The sequence below is a fragment of the Delphinus delphis genome, chromosome 16 (assembly GCF_949987515.2).
Source record: "Delphinus delphis chromosome 16, mDelDel1.2, whole genome shotgun sequence".
NCBI lineage: Eukaryota > Metazoa > Chordata > Mammalia > Artiodactyla > Delphinidae > Delphinus > Delphinus delphis.
This window is the reverse complement of record NC_082698.1, coordinates 32,494,981-32,510,588: the sequence shown is the minus strand read 5'-3', so window position 1 is coordinate 32,510,588 and position 15,608 is coordinate 32,494,981. Positions and strand designations below refer to the sequence as shown.

General features: G+C 41.3%; 1 protein-coding gene across 2 annotated transcripts in view; it reads left to right on the top strand.

The window, feature by feature from the left end:
• The window catches only part of PLCE1 (phospholipase C epsilon 1), a 314,859-nt gene that overhangs the window by 246,466 nt on the left and 52,785 nt on the right, over positions 1-15,608 (top strand). For both annotated transcript variants that reach the window (XM_060034444.1, XM_060034443.1), the window contains exons 9-14: positions 6,494-6,676; positions 7,587-7,704; positions 8,467-8,623; positions 11,649-11,771; positions 11,863-11,999; positions 14,243-14,481. In XM_060034444.1, the coding sequence (XP_059890427.1) occupies positions 6,494-6,676; positions 7,587-7,704; positions 8,467-8,623; positions 11,649-11,771; positions 11,863-11,999; positions 14,243-14,481 (957 nt within the window). The remainder of the gene's footprint in view (positions 1-6,493; positions 6,677-7,586; positions 7,705-8,466; positions 8,624-11,648; positions 11,772-11,862; positions 12,000-14,242; positions 14,482-15,608) is intronic.

Below are 15,608 nucleotides of genomic sequence, written 5' to 3'. Positions count from 1 at the left end.
GGGACTAGCTGATACATTGGAAACCTTCACTTTGGAAATTGAAATCCTGTTTCATCTTCTAATGTGCTCCGTGACCCTAGGAGGGTTATTTAACTTACTGTGTATTGCTGCTGAACTGTAGGACTTTTGAGGTTAAAAGAAACTTTCCCAAATGTGAGATAAACTCATACCTAGAGTTCTTCCAAGCCAGATTTGTAGTGGCAGCAGCTCTTAGGAGGCGGTTTCTCACAGTCGCAGGTTAAACTGAGCGAGTTTTTCGTTAACCCTAAATTATCAGGTACTTTGACACTCCAGCTAAGGGTGGCAGGAGGCCTGGGCTGAATGAGGTGGTGAGAAGAGACACAGGCATAACCAGAGTAGCACACTTGTGGAGGAAGGAGGGCAGAGATTGCTCGGAAACTGAGTCATAAACCCCACTACAAGGTGACACTGTTAGTGGTGTTGTCAAATGCGTTGTACAAAGTATTCGGTTTTTCTTTGCTATGCTTTTCTATCTATTGGGGAGGGGGGGAATTATCTTTTCTACTAGTGTCACAGAACAAATAGAAGTATGATTTAAATTACTCAAATGACTGATTTCATGCACTTTTCACAGTGCTAACATGTTTCTGACAAGTAAAAACATCTTCCTCTCTGGAATGTTAGTAGAGGCACATATAGGACCCCTTCTTTCCCCTTTTCCCACATCCATGCAGTACTTATGATAGAGATCATATCCTGAATAACTAACTTGATTAATGACTTAATAAGCACATAGGGCTTCCCTGGTGGCGCAGTGGTTGAGAGTCCGCCTGCCAATGCAGGGGACGCGGGTTCGTGCCCCGGTCCGGGAGGATCCCACATGCCGCGGAGCGGCTGGGCCCGTGAGCCATGGCCGCTGGGCCTGCGTGTCCGGAGCCTGTGCTCCGCAACGGGAGAGGCCACAACAGTGAGAGGCCCGCGTACCGAAAAAAAAAAAAAAAAAAATAAGCACATAGACCTATATACACGATTATGCTGCACTGCGCAAAGCCAGTTTTAGTTAACTCATCTAAAATGGAAACCAAATACCTGCTTCCTGTCTATTCCACAGGGAGCTCTCAGTGCTGCCAGCTGCTTGGAAGAAAGGTCTTCAGGAGCTATTACCAATATTGATTTTCTTTTTTTTTCATAAATTTATTTATTTATTTGTTTATATTTTTGGCTGCATTGGGTCTTTGTTGCTGCACGCGAGCTTTCTCTAGTTGCAGCGAGTGGGGACTGCTCTTCGTTGCGGTGCACAGACTTCTCATTGCAGTGGCTTCTCTTGTTGCAGAGCACGGGCTCTAGGCGCGCGGGCTCAGTAGCTGTGGCTCGCGGGCTCTACAGCGCAGGCTCAGTAGTTGTGGCACATGGGCTCAGTTGCTCTGCAGCATGTGGGATCCTCTCCGACCAGGGCTCAAACCAGTGTCCCCTGCATTGGCAGGCGGATTCTTAACCACTGCGCCACCAGGGAAGTCCCTTGATTTTCAATTACAGTCATTTCTCAGCCTTCTAGAATCATGAAAATCCATTCAAGCTGGGCATAAACCAAAATCTTTGGGCTCAATTACAATCACTGTCACAAAGCCTATGTGGTTTATTTGCTCCATTTGTTTCCCTCCCCATGTTATAGCATAAAGTAACTGAATTAACATATAAGATCTACTTAGTTTCTAATTTAACCTGGCAACCTTCAGTTTGTGCTGAAGAAGGCACCAGCTGAGACCATGAACAATGGTCTGATAAGAAGAGGTAAGAGCAGAGTCAGAGGAAATGACTTGGAGCAGATTCAGTCCTACACAGTTGCAAACACAGCTACACCCCTTCCTATCTCCCAGCCCCCACCGCTCCACCCCGTGTGGAACCAAGTCATCACAGTGTAACAAGCAAAATAGCTCCAATATACCTCAGTCACTTCTGAACACACAGGTGACATTATTCCTCAAAACAATGTACTACATGAGCTGCCTAAGACAGGCAACAGTCTTAGACACTCAAGATTTCTTTCTTTCTTTCTTTCTTTCTTTTAAAGTGAAAAAGGTCAACGGACTACTCATTTTCCCATCAAACAGACCAGTTCCCAAATGATCTCAGGAAACATCAAAAAGATGCTAATTTCGTACTTGGAGAACAAAAGGTCAAACAGGCATCATGCTAAATAAATGCCCCGCTTGTCTGACTTATAATACGACTTAGCACATTTAAAGCTCTGAGAAGTCTCAGAGTACAACGGAAACCTACTTAAATGTATCTATAAATTAAAGAAATGTATGAAAAGTCTTGATTTCTTCCAAACTTCTGTTAACAGCCCTATAAGTGTATCTCTTTATCCCCAGTTTGGGAAGAGCTTATATAGAAAATAATCTTTCTGACATAAGAGTCCTTTTGTGTGATGAATGTTTGCACGGTTACTTTCAAATGTAAGTATTTTAGTACTAGTAAATGTAAATTGATCTAATGGCAATAGTAGCAGGAGATAAAGCAAAAGACAAGAAGAAATAGTGACATTTGTAATGAAGCCTAGGAATACAGGAAAGTAAAAGAAAGTAAACTCTGCAGAGATTCCGTGTGGGGTGTGGAGGAAAGGCTGGTATCATGAGCTTTGGCTCAAGGTTATCATGGGCAGAGCTTGGGAACTCATATACTTGGAAAGATCTCTGGGAAGCGGAGAAGGTTATACACAGGATTATCAGTTAACTTCTTTGATTGTAAGCAACAGAAACAGATTCTGGCTATCTTTAAGGGAAAAAATGGGATCTATTTAAAGAATTAGATTAGTTTCACAGTCTTTAAGATATCATATGCAAAGATTTGCTGGGTTAAAAGTGCATGAATATTTTTTAAGGAATTAATTTCCTAATCCTCAACTTCCACATGAACTATTTTCTAAAACTGAGAATGAACCTTCACTCACAATAGTCCTTCTCCCAAATTAAAAATGGAAGGACATATTTCACCTATCCTAAACAAGTTTATTGTTTTGTATAAAACGAAAGAAAGATTCAAACTACATTTTAGTTCCCAGAGAGTCTCCTTTAAAGATTAAACGAAAGCATCCTGCCTTTTCCAGGCCTAAAATATTTCCATTAAAAGTAAAGCTTGGCACACGTTGACCTGTTCTGAATTTAGAAAAGCCAAAGCAGTGGAGGCTGATTCTTTTTTATGTACATGGTAATGGATCTATTAAATTTTTATATTAAAGATTTTATTTTTTAGAGCAGTTTTAGGTTTATAATAAAATTGAAAGGAAGGTACAGAGATTTCCCATAAACGTCCTGCCCCCATGCCTGCATGGCACCCCCATTATCAACATCACTCACCAGAATGGTACATTCTTTACAACGGATGAACCTATGTTGACACATCGTAATCACTCAAAGTCCATAATTTACCTTAGAGTTCACTCTTGGTGCTGTACATTCTGTGGGCTTGTGCAAATATTTATTGACATATATCCATCACTATAATATTATATGGAACATTATTTATTTATTTATTTTTGCTGTGTTGGGTGTTCGTTTCTGTGCGAGGGCTTTCTCTAGTTGTGGCGAGCGGGGGCCACTCCTCATTGCAGTGCGCGGGCCCTTCACTATCGCGGCCTCTCTTGTTGCGGGGCACAGGCTCCAGACGCGCAGGCTCAGTAGTTGTGGCTCACGGGCCTAGTTGCTCCACGGCATGTGGAATCCTCCCAGACCAGGGCTTGAACCCGTGTCCCCTGCATTGGCAGGCAGACTCTCAACCACTGCGCCACTAGGGAAGCCCCTTAAATGGAGCATTTTCACTGCCCTAAAAATCCTGTGTGCTCTGCCTGTTATCTCTTTCTCCCACTCCACCCCCACCCCTTCCCCCAGTCCCCTGCAACCACTGATCTTTTTATTGTCTCCATAGTTTTGCCTTTATCAGAATGTCATATAGTTGGAATCATACAATATGTAGCCTTCTCAGATTGGTTTCTTTCACTTCGTAATATGCATGCAAGTTTCCTCCCTGTCTTCTTGTAGCTTAATAGCTTTCTTTTTATTCTGAATGAAATTCCATTGTCTGGGTGGACCACAGATTATTCATTCATTCACCTACTAAAGGATTTCTTTGTTGCTTCCAAATTTTGACAATTATGAATAAGGCTGGTGTAAACATCCATGGTCAGGTTTTTGTGTGGACATAAGTTTTCAACTCATTTGGGTAAATACCATGGAGTGTGATTGTTGGATCATACCGTAACAGTGTGTTTAGTTTTGTAAGAAACCAAACTGCCTTCTCAAGTGGCTGTATGATTTTGCGTTTCCACCAGCAATGGATGAGAGTTCCTGTTGCTCACCAGCATTTGGTGTTGTCAGTGTTCTCAATTTTGGCCATTCTAATAGGTGTGTAGTGGTTTCTTGTTTCATTTCGCATTTCCCTGATGACATATGATATGGAACATCTTTTCATGTGATTATTTGCCATCTGTATGTCTGCTTTGGTGAGGTGTCTGTTAGGGTCTTTGGCCCATTTTTTTAATCGGGTTGTTTATTTTCTTATTGTAGAGTTTTAAGATTTCTTTGTATATTTTGGATAACAGACCATCAGATATTCCTTTGCAAATATTTTCTCCCAGTCTGTGGCTTGTCTTCTAACTCTCTTGACAGTGTCTTTTGCAGAGCAGAGCTTGTACATTTTAATGAAGGGGTCTATTAAATGCTTAAAGATGTGTTATTTAAAACCCATAGATAAAAATTTTACGAGGTTTCTTTCAGAGTATGTTATGCAATAAGGTAGTTAAAATCTATTTGTGAAATTGTGTCATGAATTGTTTATTCCACTTTGGAGTCAGTTGTAGTGACTTGTAATCAGGGACTCTCTTCAGCAGGCCTGCACCAGGTGGAATCATCTCCAAGCATTTTCATGCTCTGTATCACTGCATTCACGATTCATTTTCCAGGGACAGAAATTCTGATTGGCTTATTTGGATCCCGTACCAACCATTGATCAAGGGAGGCTGTTCCCCTTTGATTGATAGACCCAAGACTATATCTAGTGAAAAAGAGATCAAGTAAAATTGGGGTATGGTTAGAGAAAAGAGAAATGATCCATAAGCAGGCATAAATCACAAATATCCACGACAGAAGGTCACTAAAAGGTTTCATCAAATGTCATTCAAAAAAAAAAATTAAATTAAATTAAATTAAATTAAAAAAAAGATCATCAAGTATCCAAGTTACTCAGCATGCTGGGATCCATAACAGGATGCAGGAAGTGGGAGGTCACAACTCAAGTCATAAAATCAGATTGTCATTGAACGTTAGGATGAAGGAACAAGCGTGCGCACGCGCGCGCGTACACACACGTACAGCCTCTTTATTATTTGTGTATTATCTACAACAAAGCAAAATCTATTTACAAGCACTTCTTTGGAATTGCAAAGGAAGACTAACCTTAAAAATTTGCAGAAAGTAAAGATAGTAAATGGAAATTAATTTTAAGAGGTACCTTTTCTACAACCTGTGAAATATCATCAGTATTGTTTTTAATTTATATGTGACCTTTTTGTGTTTTTATTAACTGAGTTTCCTGACTTATAAGGAGAATTGTTGACCACTGATCATTAATCAGGAGGGATTACTCATTCATTAATCAATACAGATTAATGAATCTCTACTGATACTCAATGCATGTTACACAGAGTTGCCTTACAAGCAGCAGCTATTGTAAACCATCACCTACCCACTGGGTATGTTTTTGCTGCTCACAACATCATAATATGCATGGTGCTCTGAGTCCCCTGGGCTCTCTATCCTTGGATATCAGTCACTCAAGAGGATAGCAGCTCCATTTCTCATGCTTTTTCTTCCTTCTCCAGCCATTAGCCAAAAAGGGTTGTTTTGTTTTGCTCATATGCCATTCTTAATATCAGTGGCGTGCACCTCATTTTATTAAAAAATTATCCAACAAAGAAAAAAAAAACGAGGTTGGCAGCTCAACTACTCAGGGTGTTCCCAGAGCCCTCCAAAGTGAATTTTGTGTACTCCATCTACTCCGACTTCAAGTCAGACTGTCCCAAGCATCGAACTAGGTGAAAATACACTGGAGTGATGCAATAGCAAATAGAACTTGATTTTACTTAAATAGATTCGTACACACATGTACACCCTCCAAGTCTTCCAAAGCCCAGATCTGCAAAGTACATCTTAATGAATTTGCCTGCAGTGATGATTCTGGAACATAACCTCTGAAACTGGGAAGGGAAATTTTTTTGTTAATCCCAGTTGAACGTGGCCCTATTAAAGCACATCACTGGAACTCAGCAGGGTGTGACCAGGACAACAGGGGACATGATGAAATCCCCAACAGAGAGTTCTGACAGTTAGAAAACAGCCACTTGCGTGGCCAGATGTTATTCTTCGGTGACAGCCTATTCTCCTCCACCTCTGGGAACTTACGGGAAGCTGTTAATGTATTTACTTCCCCATTGCTCGCTCTTTCCTTATGTGTTCAGAATGTGGTTGTTTTACAGGAGGATGGACGATACGAAGGCCCAACTTTGGCTCACGCTGTGGAGTTGTTTGGCGGCAGACGATGGAGTACTCGAAACCCCAGTCCCGGGACATCAGCAAAGAGTGCTGATAAGCCCAACATGCAGAGAAACAACACCTTGGGTATAAGCGCCGCCAAGAAAAAGAAGAAAATCCTTATGAGGGTAGAGTTTATTTATTAAGCATTAACCCCAGTATTCCAGGACCATTGTATGGTCTACATGACCATAAACTACCTTAGGTCATTTGGCTTGGGGTCAAGATGAGGTGTAAAACAAATGAAACCCAAGAGCTTACCAACCACCTCCTGGATGCCACGCCCAGTGATAGGAACTGAGTCAGCACCAGGGAAAATTCAAGGTCCGTAGAGGGACACAGAGATGTTAACAAACACAGTGAGATCTAAATAAGAGTCACTGTCAAGCTGTCTGCAAAGTGCTGTGGGAGCAGAGAGAAGGAAAATATGGGGCTGAATGGCAGTTGCCAGGGGGGAAGGGGAAGGGGACAAGGGGAGCTGTTCAAAGAGTTTCAGTTTTGCAGGATGAGAAAGTTCTAGAGATCTGTTTCACAAGGTACAAATAGTTAACAGTACTCTACTATACACTTAAAAATGGTTAAGATGGTAAATTTTATGTTTTGTTTTTTACCCAGATATATATATGTATCACTATATATTATATATTACATTATTTATATTCTTACTGTAACATGATAATATATTTTCTTCATGGTTAACTAGAAGGAATCCCAGTCTTTGCGTACGGGAGACCTAAGACATATGTTGATGCCTAAGTTGAACTTTGTCTGCTTCATAACTCTGCCTCTACACAGATTCCAGGGGTCTTATTCCTCCTCTTGTCACCCTCCCCAGAGGAGTGCTGCATTTTAGTGAAGAACACATGGGATAAATATAACACGAGAATAGCTGGTCAGCCTTCACATAGGTCTTTACTATTTTTGTCAGGTGGAGGTGGTATCGAACGTGGGTCAGTGAGAAAATACGGACCCACCTGAACTAAGCAGTGATGGGAGAGAAATACAGAATGAGAAACGATGTGAGTTTTGTGTTCCCAGGGTGAGAGTGGAGAGGCCACCGATGACGAGATGGCCACCCGCAAAGCCAAAATGCACAAAGAGTGTCGGAGCCGGAGTGGTTCTGACCCTCAAGAAATTAATGAACAAGAAGAATCAGGTAAAGCAGCGTCTTTACATCTGAGAATTTTTAATGGGAAAATATATGCATTTGGTTTTAAATTGTGATTTATATATTGTGGGCATTCTTAACAAAACTCTTTATCACATTATATACTTACCTTTGTGTTTCACTAGATGATGGAACCCAAGAGGTATTTCTGCAAATACAAGTTTGCAAACACAAGTGTAATTAAGAAGAAAATTCTCATTAAGTAACTTGCTATTACTGACAAGGAATATTAGGTATAAAAGATACAAGTTGATAGATTAGACCAGTGATTCTTATCCCCTGGCTGGATATCAGAGCTTTTAAAAAATACCTGGATGCCACACCCCAGCCCAACTGATTTAGACGCTCTCTGTCTGGGACCTGGACATCTATGCACTTTTTAAGTTCCCCAGATGATTCTTTTTTTTTTTTTAATTTTTACCATTTACTCATTATTTGTTTATTTATTTATCTATTTGGCTGTACAGCATGTGGGATCTTAGTTCCCCAACCAGGGACTGAACCCATGCCCCCAGCAGTGGAAGCACAGAGTCCTAACCACTAGACCGCCAGTGAAGTCCCACTCCCCAGATGATTCTGATGTGTAGCCAGGACTGAGAACCCACCAGAATATTTTGATGCTTCTTGTACATTAATTACCTGCATGGATTGATTTCCTCAGACGTTCAGAAGCATCTTTGGTTTTCATTTGATTTCTGAGGGCAAGTATAATCACAGTCATTGTCTCTTTTCTGTCTTTCACCCTCACAGAGGCGAATGCCATCACGAGCTCTCCTAACCCTCTCCCTTCCAGAAGAGCCCACTCTTTGACCACGGCTGGGTCCCCTAACTTGGCTGCCGGGACGTCATCTCCCATCAGGCCAGTGTCCTCCCCTGTGCTGTCTTCTTCAAACAAGAGCCCGTCCAGGTGGGGCCTTAACATGACAAAACAGAAGGACCCTTCACACCCTTCAGGTTGTGTAGAAGGGCATCCTCTCCCAGTGCTCTACGGAAAGACTATCTCTGATTTTGACTTAACAATCACATTAAAACGGAAAACCCCCAATTTTTTTAAAGGTCCTAATTTTCTTGATTTTGTATTCCTACCTTCTCATATTACTATAACTGCTTCTCATTTTTTGACAAAGATCAGTAGCAGTAACAAAATCTGAGCTGTGAGTCTCTAAATCTGCACTGATATAGCAGCTGCTGGCTACAGGGGAAAATGTTAAGTGGCTATTTAAATTCGAATTTTAATTAATCAAAATTAAATAGAATTTCAAATTCAGTTCCTCAGTCATGCTAGCCACATTAAAAGTGTTCCATAGCTACCAGTGGCTGGTGTCTACTGTACTGAACAGTGCAGATAAAGAACATTTCTATCATTGCAGAAAGTTTTATTGGATAGCACTGCTCTAAACGAAGAAGAAATTAAGTTTTAATGTAAGCAGCTTGACCCTTTGCTAATAGGTGAAATATATTTCACACTCTTGTCATGTATGAGATATACATGTCTAGAGAAGTGAATGTCTTACAGCAAGTTAGATAGGTTTAGCTGGTATTAGTGTAAATTATTTTGTAAGGTCCATGCAAGTTACAGATTTGAAATAACAGTTACCCTCTCAGAAGAAATATTATTAAAATGAAAGTCTTTCAAAGGAATCAGAATGCCACATCATCTCCCTCAGCCCCATACTAAAGTTTAAGAACTGCAAAGATTCCAGACAGAACTATGATAAGACAGACATTCTTTACTTCGTCAAACAGAGGAATGGGAGAAGGAAGTGAGTCTGTACAGATATTGGCTTTAGAAACGTTAATTTTACACGCGCATGTGCACACACACACACACACACACACACACCCCTCCTCCCCCCTTCCTCTCTTCCTGGGAAGCTTGCTACAGAAAAGAACCCTACAGTGACTCCTCTTTTAAAGGGAAGCATCCTTTCACAATATGATAATGAACATAATTTCTACACTTGATGAAACTGGGTTACAGGTACATGGGAATTCTTTATACCACTCTTGCGAGGTTTGTAGGAGTTTTGGGGGGGGGTTAATTTATTTATTTTATTTATTATTTTTGCCTGCCTCGGGTCTTCGTTGCTGTGCTCGGGCTTTCTCTAGTTGTGGCGAGCGGGGGCTACTCTTTGTTGCGGTGCGCAGGCTTCCCATTGCGGTGGCTTCTCTTGTTGCAGAGCACAGGCTCTAGGCCCGTGGGCTTCAGTAGTTGTGGCTCGCGGGCTCTAGAGTGCAGGCTCCGTCGTTGTGGTGCACGGGCTTAGTTGCTCCGCGGCATGTGGGATCTTCCCGGACCAGGGCTCGAACCCGTGTCCCCTGCATTGGCAGGTGGATTCTTAACCACTGCGCCACCAGGGAAGCCCAGTTTGTAGTTTTGTAACAAAATTAAAGCTACAAAGAATCAGAATTCTTTACATTATATTTCAGCCTATACAGTATCCCGGGTAAATAAAATAGCCAGAGAACTTGGATTAAGTGGTCTTTCCCTTTATTTCAATCACTCATAAGCAGGAAAAGGGAGGACAAAGTAAAGGAGGAAAATCTTTCCAAAGAGGTAGAAGTAGAGAAACTACCGTGCCAGATGCAAGATCAGAGGACCCTGCCATAGAAGGACAGGGGGCAGTGCCCACCAAGTATTCTAAACCAGAAAGAGAAGACGAAACAAGAGAAGAAAAGTCAGCCTGAATGCTTTTCAAGGAGAGAGCAAGACGGAGCCCTAGGAAGGGAACAAGTGGACTGATAGAGTTTCCTAAAGTCAGAGGGAGATGGGTGCCTACAGACAGAGGCTGAACCAGGAACCAGAAGGAAGGAAGGCAGGGAATGTACTTGTTTAAATGCAAATGATAAGCCATTTTGTTATCGGGTCTTTTTCCTCTTCCTGAACCTCCACCCTCTGTTTCCCATACCACACTGGTGATCAATAACCCAAGCCTACAAAGTACAATAAATCTATCCATTTGTATTACTCTTCCATTAATGGAGGTGACCTTCTGATGTCAACACAAAATAATTTTTCATGAATAAACACTATTGGCAGGATTGAGGACAGACTAGCTATTCATTACAGTATTCTCTCTACTTTCTTACATATTTGAAATATTTCGAAAGTAAAAAATAAGAGACAAAAGCAAAAACGAGAAAAAAAAAAAAAGATCCTAGTCATTGATTTGACCAAAAACCAGTCAAAACATTTCTTATACTCTCCTCTCAGGGAACCAGTGTAGAAAATAAAAAAAATATTGTGAAACAGCTAGACTGAATTTTTGACCCAGTTGACTGATATTTTTATATTAAATACATCCAACCTTGGTAGGTGCAAATATAATTCTAGGCAGAGTTGGCTTCTTTCCATCCTTAATATTTTTGTGACTCACATTTTCCATTAACGTTAAAAGCCCGTCCTTGTTTTCATCTAAGAACTGGTTAAGAAAGGAAAAAGGGAAGACCTTGATACATTCAAGATTTTCTTCTTAAATGTGTTTCTATATTTTAGAATATGGGAAAGAACATGCATAATCTTCCCTAAGTCATGACTGAGTAATTTGGAGCTCTTTTTTAAAATGACTTTTCTTCAAAACCACTGAATTTATGTGTTTTTTTCCTCCCATTGACCTGAGATTTCAAAGAACTGTTATGATTAGTAGAGGGATATTAACCTCAACTTTGTGCCCTTATTAAATAAGCTATAAACATGAAGTGGTTTCAGTGTATAAAGTTTTACTTCTTCCGATGCAATGTGGATTAATTTTGAGAGAAATGAAAAGATGTACGTAATTAAAGCAATGCTTAGAAAGAAAAGAAAAGAGCCTAAACCTTCAATGACTTGCAGTCCATGTTTTTGTTCATGTTGCTAATCAGAGAATGTCTCTTGGGGCAGAATGACAAAATTGGTCCCAGTTCTGCCCATTAAGGCCGTGTCTTTGTTGCAGTGCTTGGAGCAGCAGCAGCTGGCATGGGCGGATCAAAGGAGGAATGAAGGGCTTTCAGAGCTTCATGGTTTCAGACAGCAGCATGAGTTTTGTGGAGTTTGTTGAGCTGTTCAAATCATTCAGGTATGGCTGGATTTCTTCTTAGCCTTTCTTGTCTGACCCTTACCTTGTTATAACAATGCCAAAGGTGAGATGTTCTCCATCCCGCACCCAGTGTGAGGAGCCGCAAGGACCTGAAGGATCTCTTTGACATCTATGCCGTACCCTGCGACCGAGCCGGCTCCACGGCGGCCCCCCTCTACACCAACCTGACCATTGACGAAAACACCAGTGGTCTTCAGCCTGACCTAGGTTTGTGCGAGAATTTAATATTTCCCTTTGAGACCTTTCTACCTAAAAATGAAATTTAGAGATCCAATCACACAAGCCCTTAGCCTGTCCCACATGGCATGCTGCTACCTGGAGCATTGTGAAATGCTTAGAGAATTATCTTTCTAATGGAGGTGTCAGGGGATAGGGTATCATTAGCATTTTGGACAAGGAAATTCATCACTGTGTGGGTCTGTCCATGGATTCCAGAATATTTCACCAATAGAGCCTCCCAGTCATTCTGACAACTAAAAACCTTTCCCACTGACTTCCAAAAGTCCACAAGGTATGTGGCATATCCCAGTTGGGAACCACCAGTCTCTTCTGTGCCTCCAGGTGGGTGGGTACTCAACCCCAGGGTGGAAGTTGTCTGCCCTTTGACAGGAGAGTTTTTCGTGACCTCAGCAGAGCACTTCTGTCTGAACATCCAGGACATTTTTCCTAATATGTAAACCAGAATGTCTAGTTCCTCGATCCCACTCACCACCACCATCATTACCATAACCACCCATGCATTTTAAGCCTATTATTTTTCTCTTCTGTTCTTGCTGGAAACTATAAACACTAAAAAGCAAAAACAAAAAAAAAACATCCTCTTTCATGCATTTGCTTTTTAATTATTTTAAAACATACTGTCCTTATGCTAAAAATATTGACCTTTTTCAACTTTAGTCATAAATGTGCATAACTATGGACTAGCCCAGTAGTGACACTTTTTATAAAATTAATAAACTTTATTTTTTAGAACAGTTTTAGTTTAACAGAAAAATGAGGGGAAAGTACAGAGAGTTCCCATATACCCTCCCACACACACATACAGTTCCCTCCCTTAGTAATATCTTGTATTAGTGTGGTATATTTGTTACAGTTGAGCCAATATTAATATATTAACTGAAGTCCATAATTTACATTAGTGTTCACTGTATTGTACATTCTAAGGTTCTTTGTTTTGTTTTGTTTTGTTTTTTTATTGCGGTATGTGGGCCTCTCACTGTTGTGGCCTCTCCCGTTGCGGAGCACAGGCTCCGGACGCGCAGGCTCAGCAGCCATGGCTCACGGGCCCAGCCGCTCCGCGGCATGTGGGATCTCAACCACTGCACCACCAGGGAAGCCCATGTCTCCATAGTTTTGACTTTCCCAGAATGTCATATAGCTGGGATCATATAGTATGTAGCCTTTTCACACTAGCTCCTTTCACTGAGCAATATGCATTTAAGGTTTCTCGATGTCTTTTCATAGTTTGATAGGTCATTTCTTTTTTTGCTGAATAATATTTTGTTGTATGGATATTTGTCCTGTTGAAAGACATCTTGGTTGCTTCCAAGTTTTAGCAGTTATGTATAAAGCTGCTATAAATATTTGGTGTGCAGGGTTTTTGTGGAGGTAAGTTTTCAGCTCACTTGGGTAGACACCTAGGAATGCAGTGGCTGGATCATATGATAAGTCTGTGTTTAGCTCTGCAAGAAACTGACTGTCCTCCAAGGTGGTTAGAATGAAAATGACTGGCCATACCAAAATGGGTGCACATGTGGAGCAATCAGGGCATTGCTGGTGAAAATGTAAAATGGTACAGCCACCTCAGAAGAGAATTTGTCAGTTTCCTACAAAACTAAACGTACTCTTATCGTGTGATCCAGCAGTTGTTCTCCTTGGCGTTTACCCAAATGAGCTGAAAACTTGTGTTCACACAGAAACCTGCACACAAATGTTTACAGTTACACTTTTAAAGTACAGAAAAAACTGTAATCTTAAGGGTACGTCTTCCATTTCTGCAAACATAAAGATGTAGAAGTAGCTAGTCTCAAAAACCAAAGACTGAATACAGCCTGAAGTCCCCAAATAAATTTACATTTCGTTTCCATCTAATACTTAATCTTATGGGCTTTCAAAATCTTTGACCTCGCTCTCTCTTAGTTTCTTTTATTTATTCATTGATTCATTTTTGTTTATTCCTTCAACTATGTGAACTTTATTCCTTCAACTATATTCCATCAAACTCCACTGAGTTTGATGGCTTGTTTAGACAGCCATCAAAGTGAAGAGTTTGTGAAGAGTTAGTGAAGAAGAGTTAGTGAGTTAGAAGAGTTAGTGAAGAGTTAGTGAGTTAGAAGAGTTAGTGAAGAGTTTCTCCAGCTTAATATTTCCACAACACCATTATCTCCAAAATGAACTTTATAAAAGACGCTGGCTAGCCTGTCCGTGTTCTGTGGGTGGTTCTCTTTCAGATTTGTTGACCAGAAATGTCTCCGATTTGGGGTTATTCATTAAGAGTAAACAGCAGCTGTCCGACAACCAGAGGCAGATATCTGATGCCATTGCTGCCGCAAGTATCGTGACAAATGGCACTGGGGTGGAGAGCACATCCCTGGGCGTATTTGGAGTTGGCATCCTCCAGCTCAATGACTTCCTAGTGAATTGCCAAGGAGAACACTACACTTACGATGAAATCCTCAGCATCATCCAGGTTTGTACCCATTTGGTATGCAAGCAAGTGTGTAAAGCCTCTAACTATGCTAATTATTTTCTGTAAACATTTACTCTTTCTATATTTCCTTCTAACACCTTTAAGTCTAGGGCCGAAATAGAGGGTTGGGTTTTTTTTTTTTAAATACCAAATGTATGTGTTCTTATTTAACATATGATTAACATAGGTCCTAAGCCTTCTCTTACTCAGTGACTACTGTAAGGAATCAGTACATGATCGCTTCTTGTAGTTCTAGCACATGCAGTAGAATTAGCAGTTAGGTTGTCAACCACTTTGATTGTTTAACAAATGTTTATTAGCTTGTACTATGGACCTGGCTCTGTTCCAGGACCTGGAAATATACTAGTTCCATTCTAGTGGGTGTGGCAGACAATAAGTGAATAAAAATATAAAGTAATTTCAGGTAATAATGGGTTCTGAAAAAATTGAGCAGAGTAAGGGGATGGAGTGATGCAGGAGGGCTGAGAGGAGTAAGCAAAGGCCACTGTGGGGAGGTGACACTTGGGCTGAGCCCTGAATGCATAAGCCATGTGAAGGTCTGAGGAAAGAGCATTCCAGACAGGGAGTAGCAAGCAGGAGCGAGCTTGGAGTCTGTGAGGAATAACAAATGCCAGAGGGACAATAGCTGACATGATTTCAGACAGGTGGGCAGGGGCCGAATCATCCAGGTATTTTAGGCTATGGGAAGGAATTTGACTCGAGTCCATGTGAGATGGGAAGCTATTGGAGACTTTTGAGCAGGGCAGTAACATGATTTGATTTGTGTTTTTAAGAGGTCACCCTGGCCCCACTGCAGTACAAACTGTGCTAGGGAAGGAGGAAAGCAGAGAGACCGGGTAGAAAGCTGTCACAGTAACCCAGGCGAGAGGCGGTGATGGCTTCCGCTAGGGGGCGGCAGGAGCTAGGGGGCGGCAAGATGTTCCTTGTGCCTGCGCCACATGCAGCAGAATTAGTCTAGGTTTTCAGCCTGCCTTGTCAGCTGATCGGGAATCAGTGCACTAGCTGGCCAGCAGCTGGACTTGATCACTGGCAATGCTGAAAATGTAAGGTTAAGATCACATGATTGTGTGCTCGCTATAATATGATGGAGCGCAAGTACCGAGGAG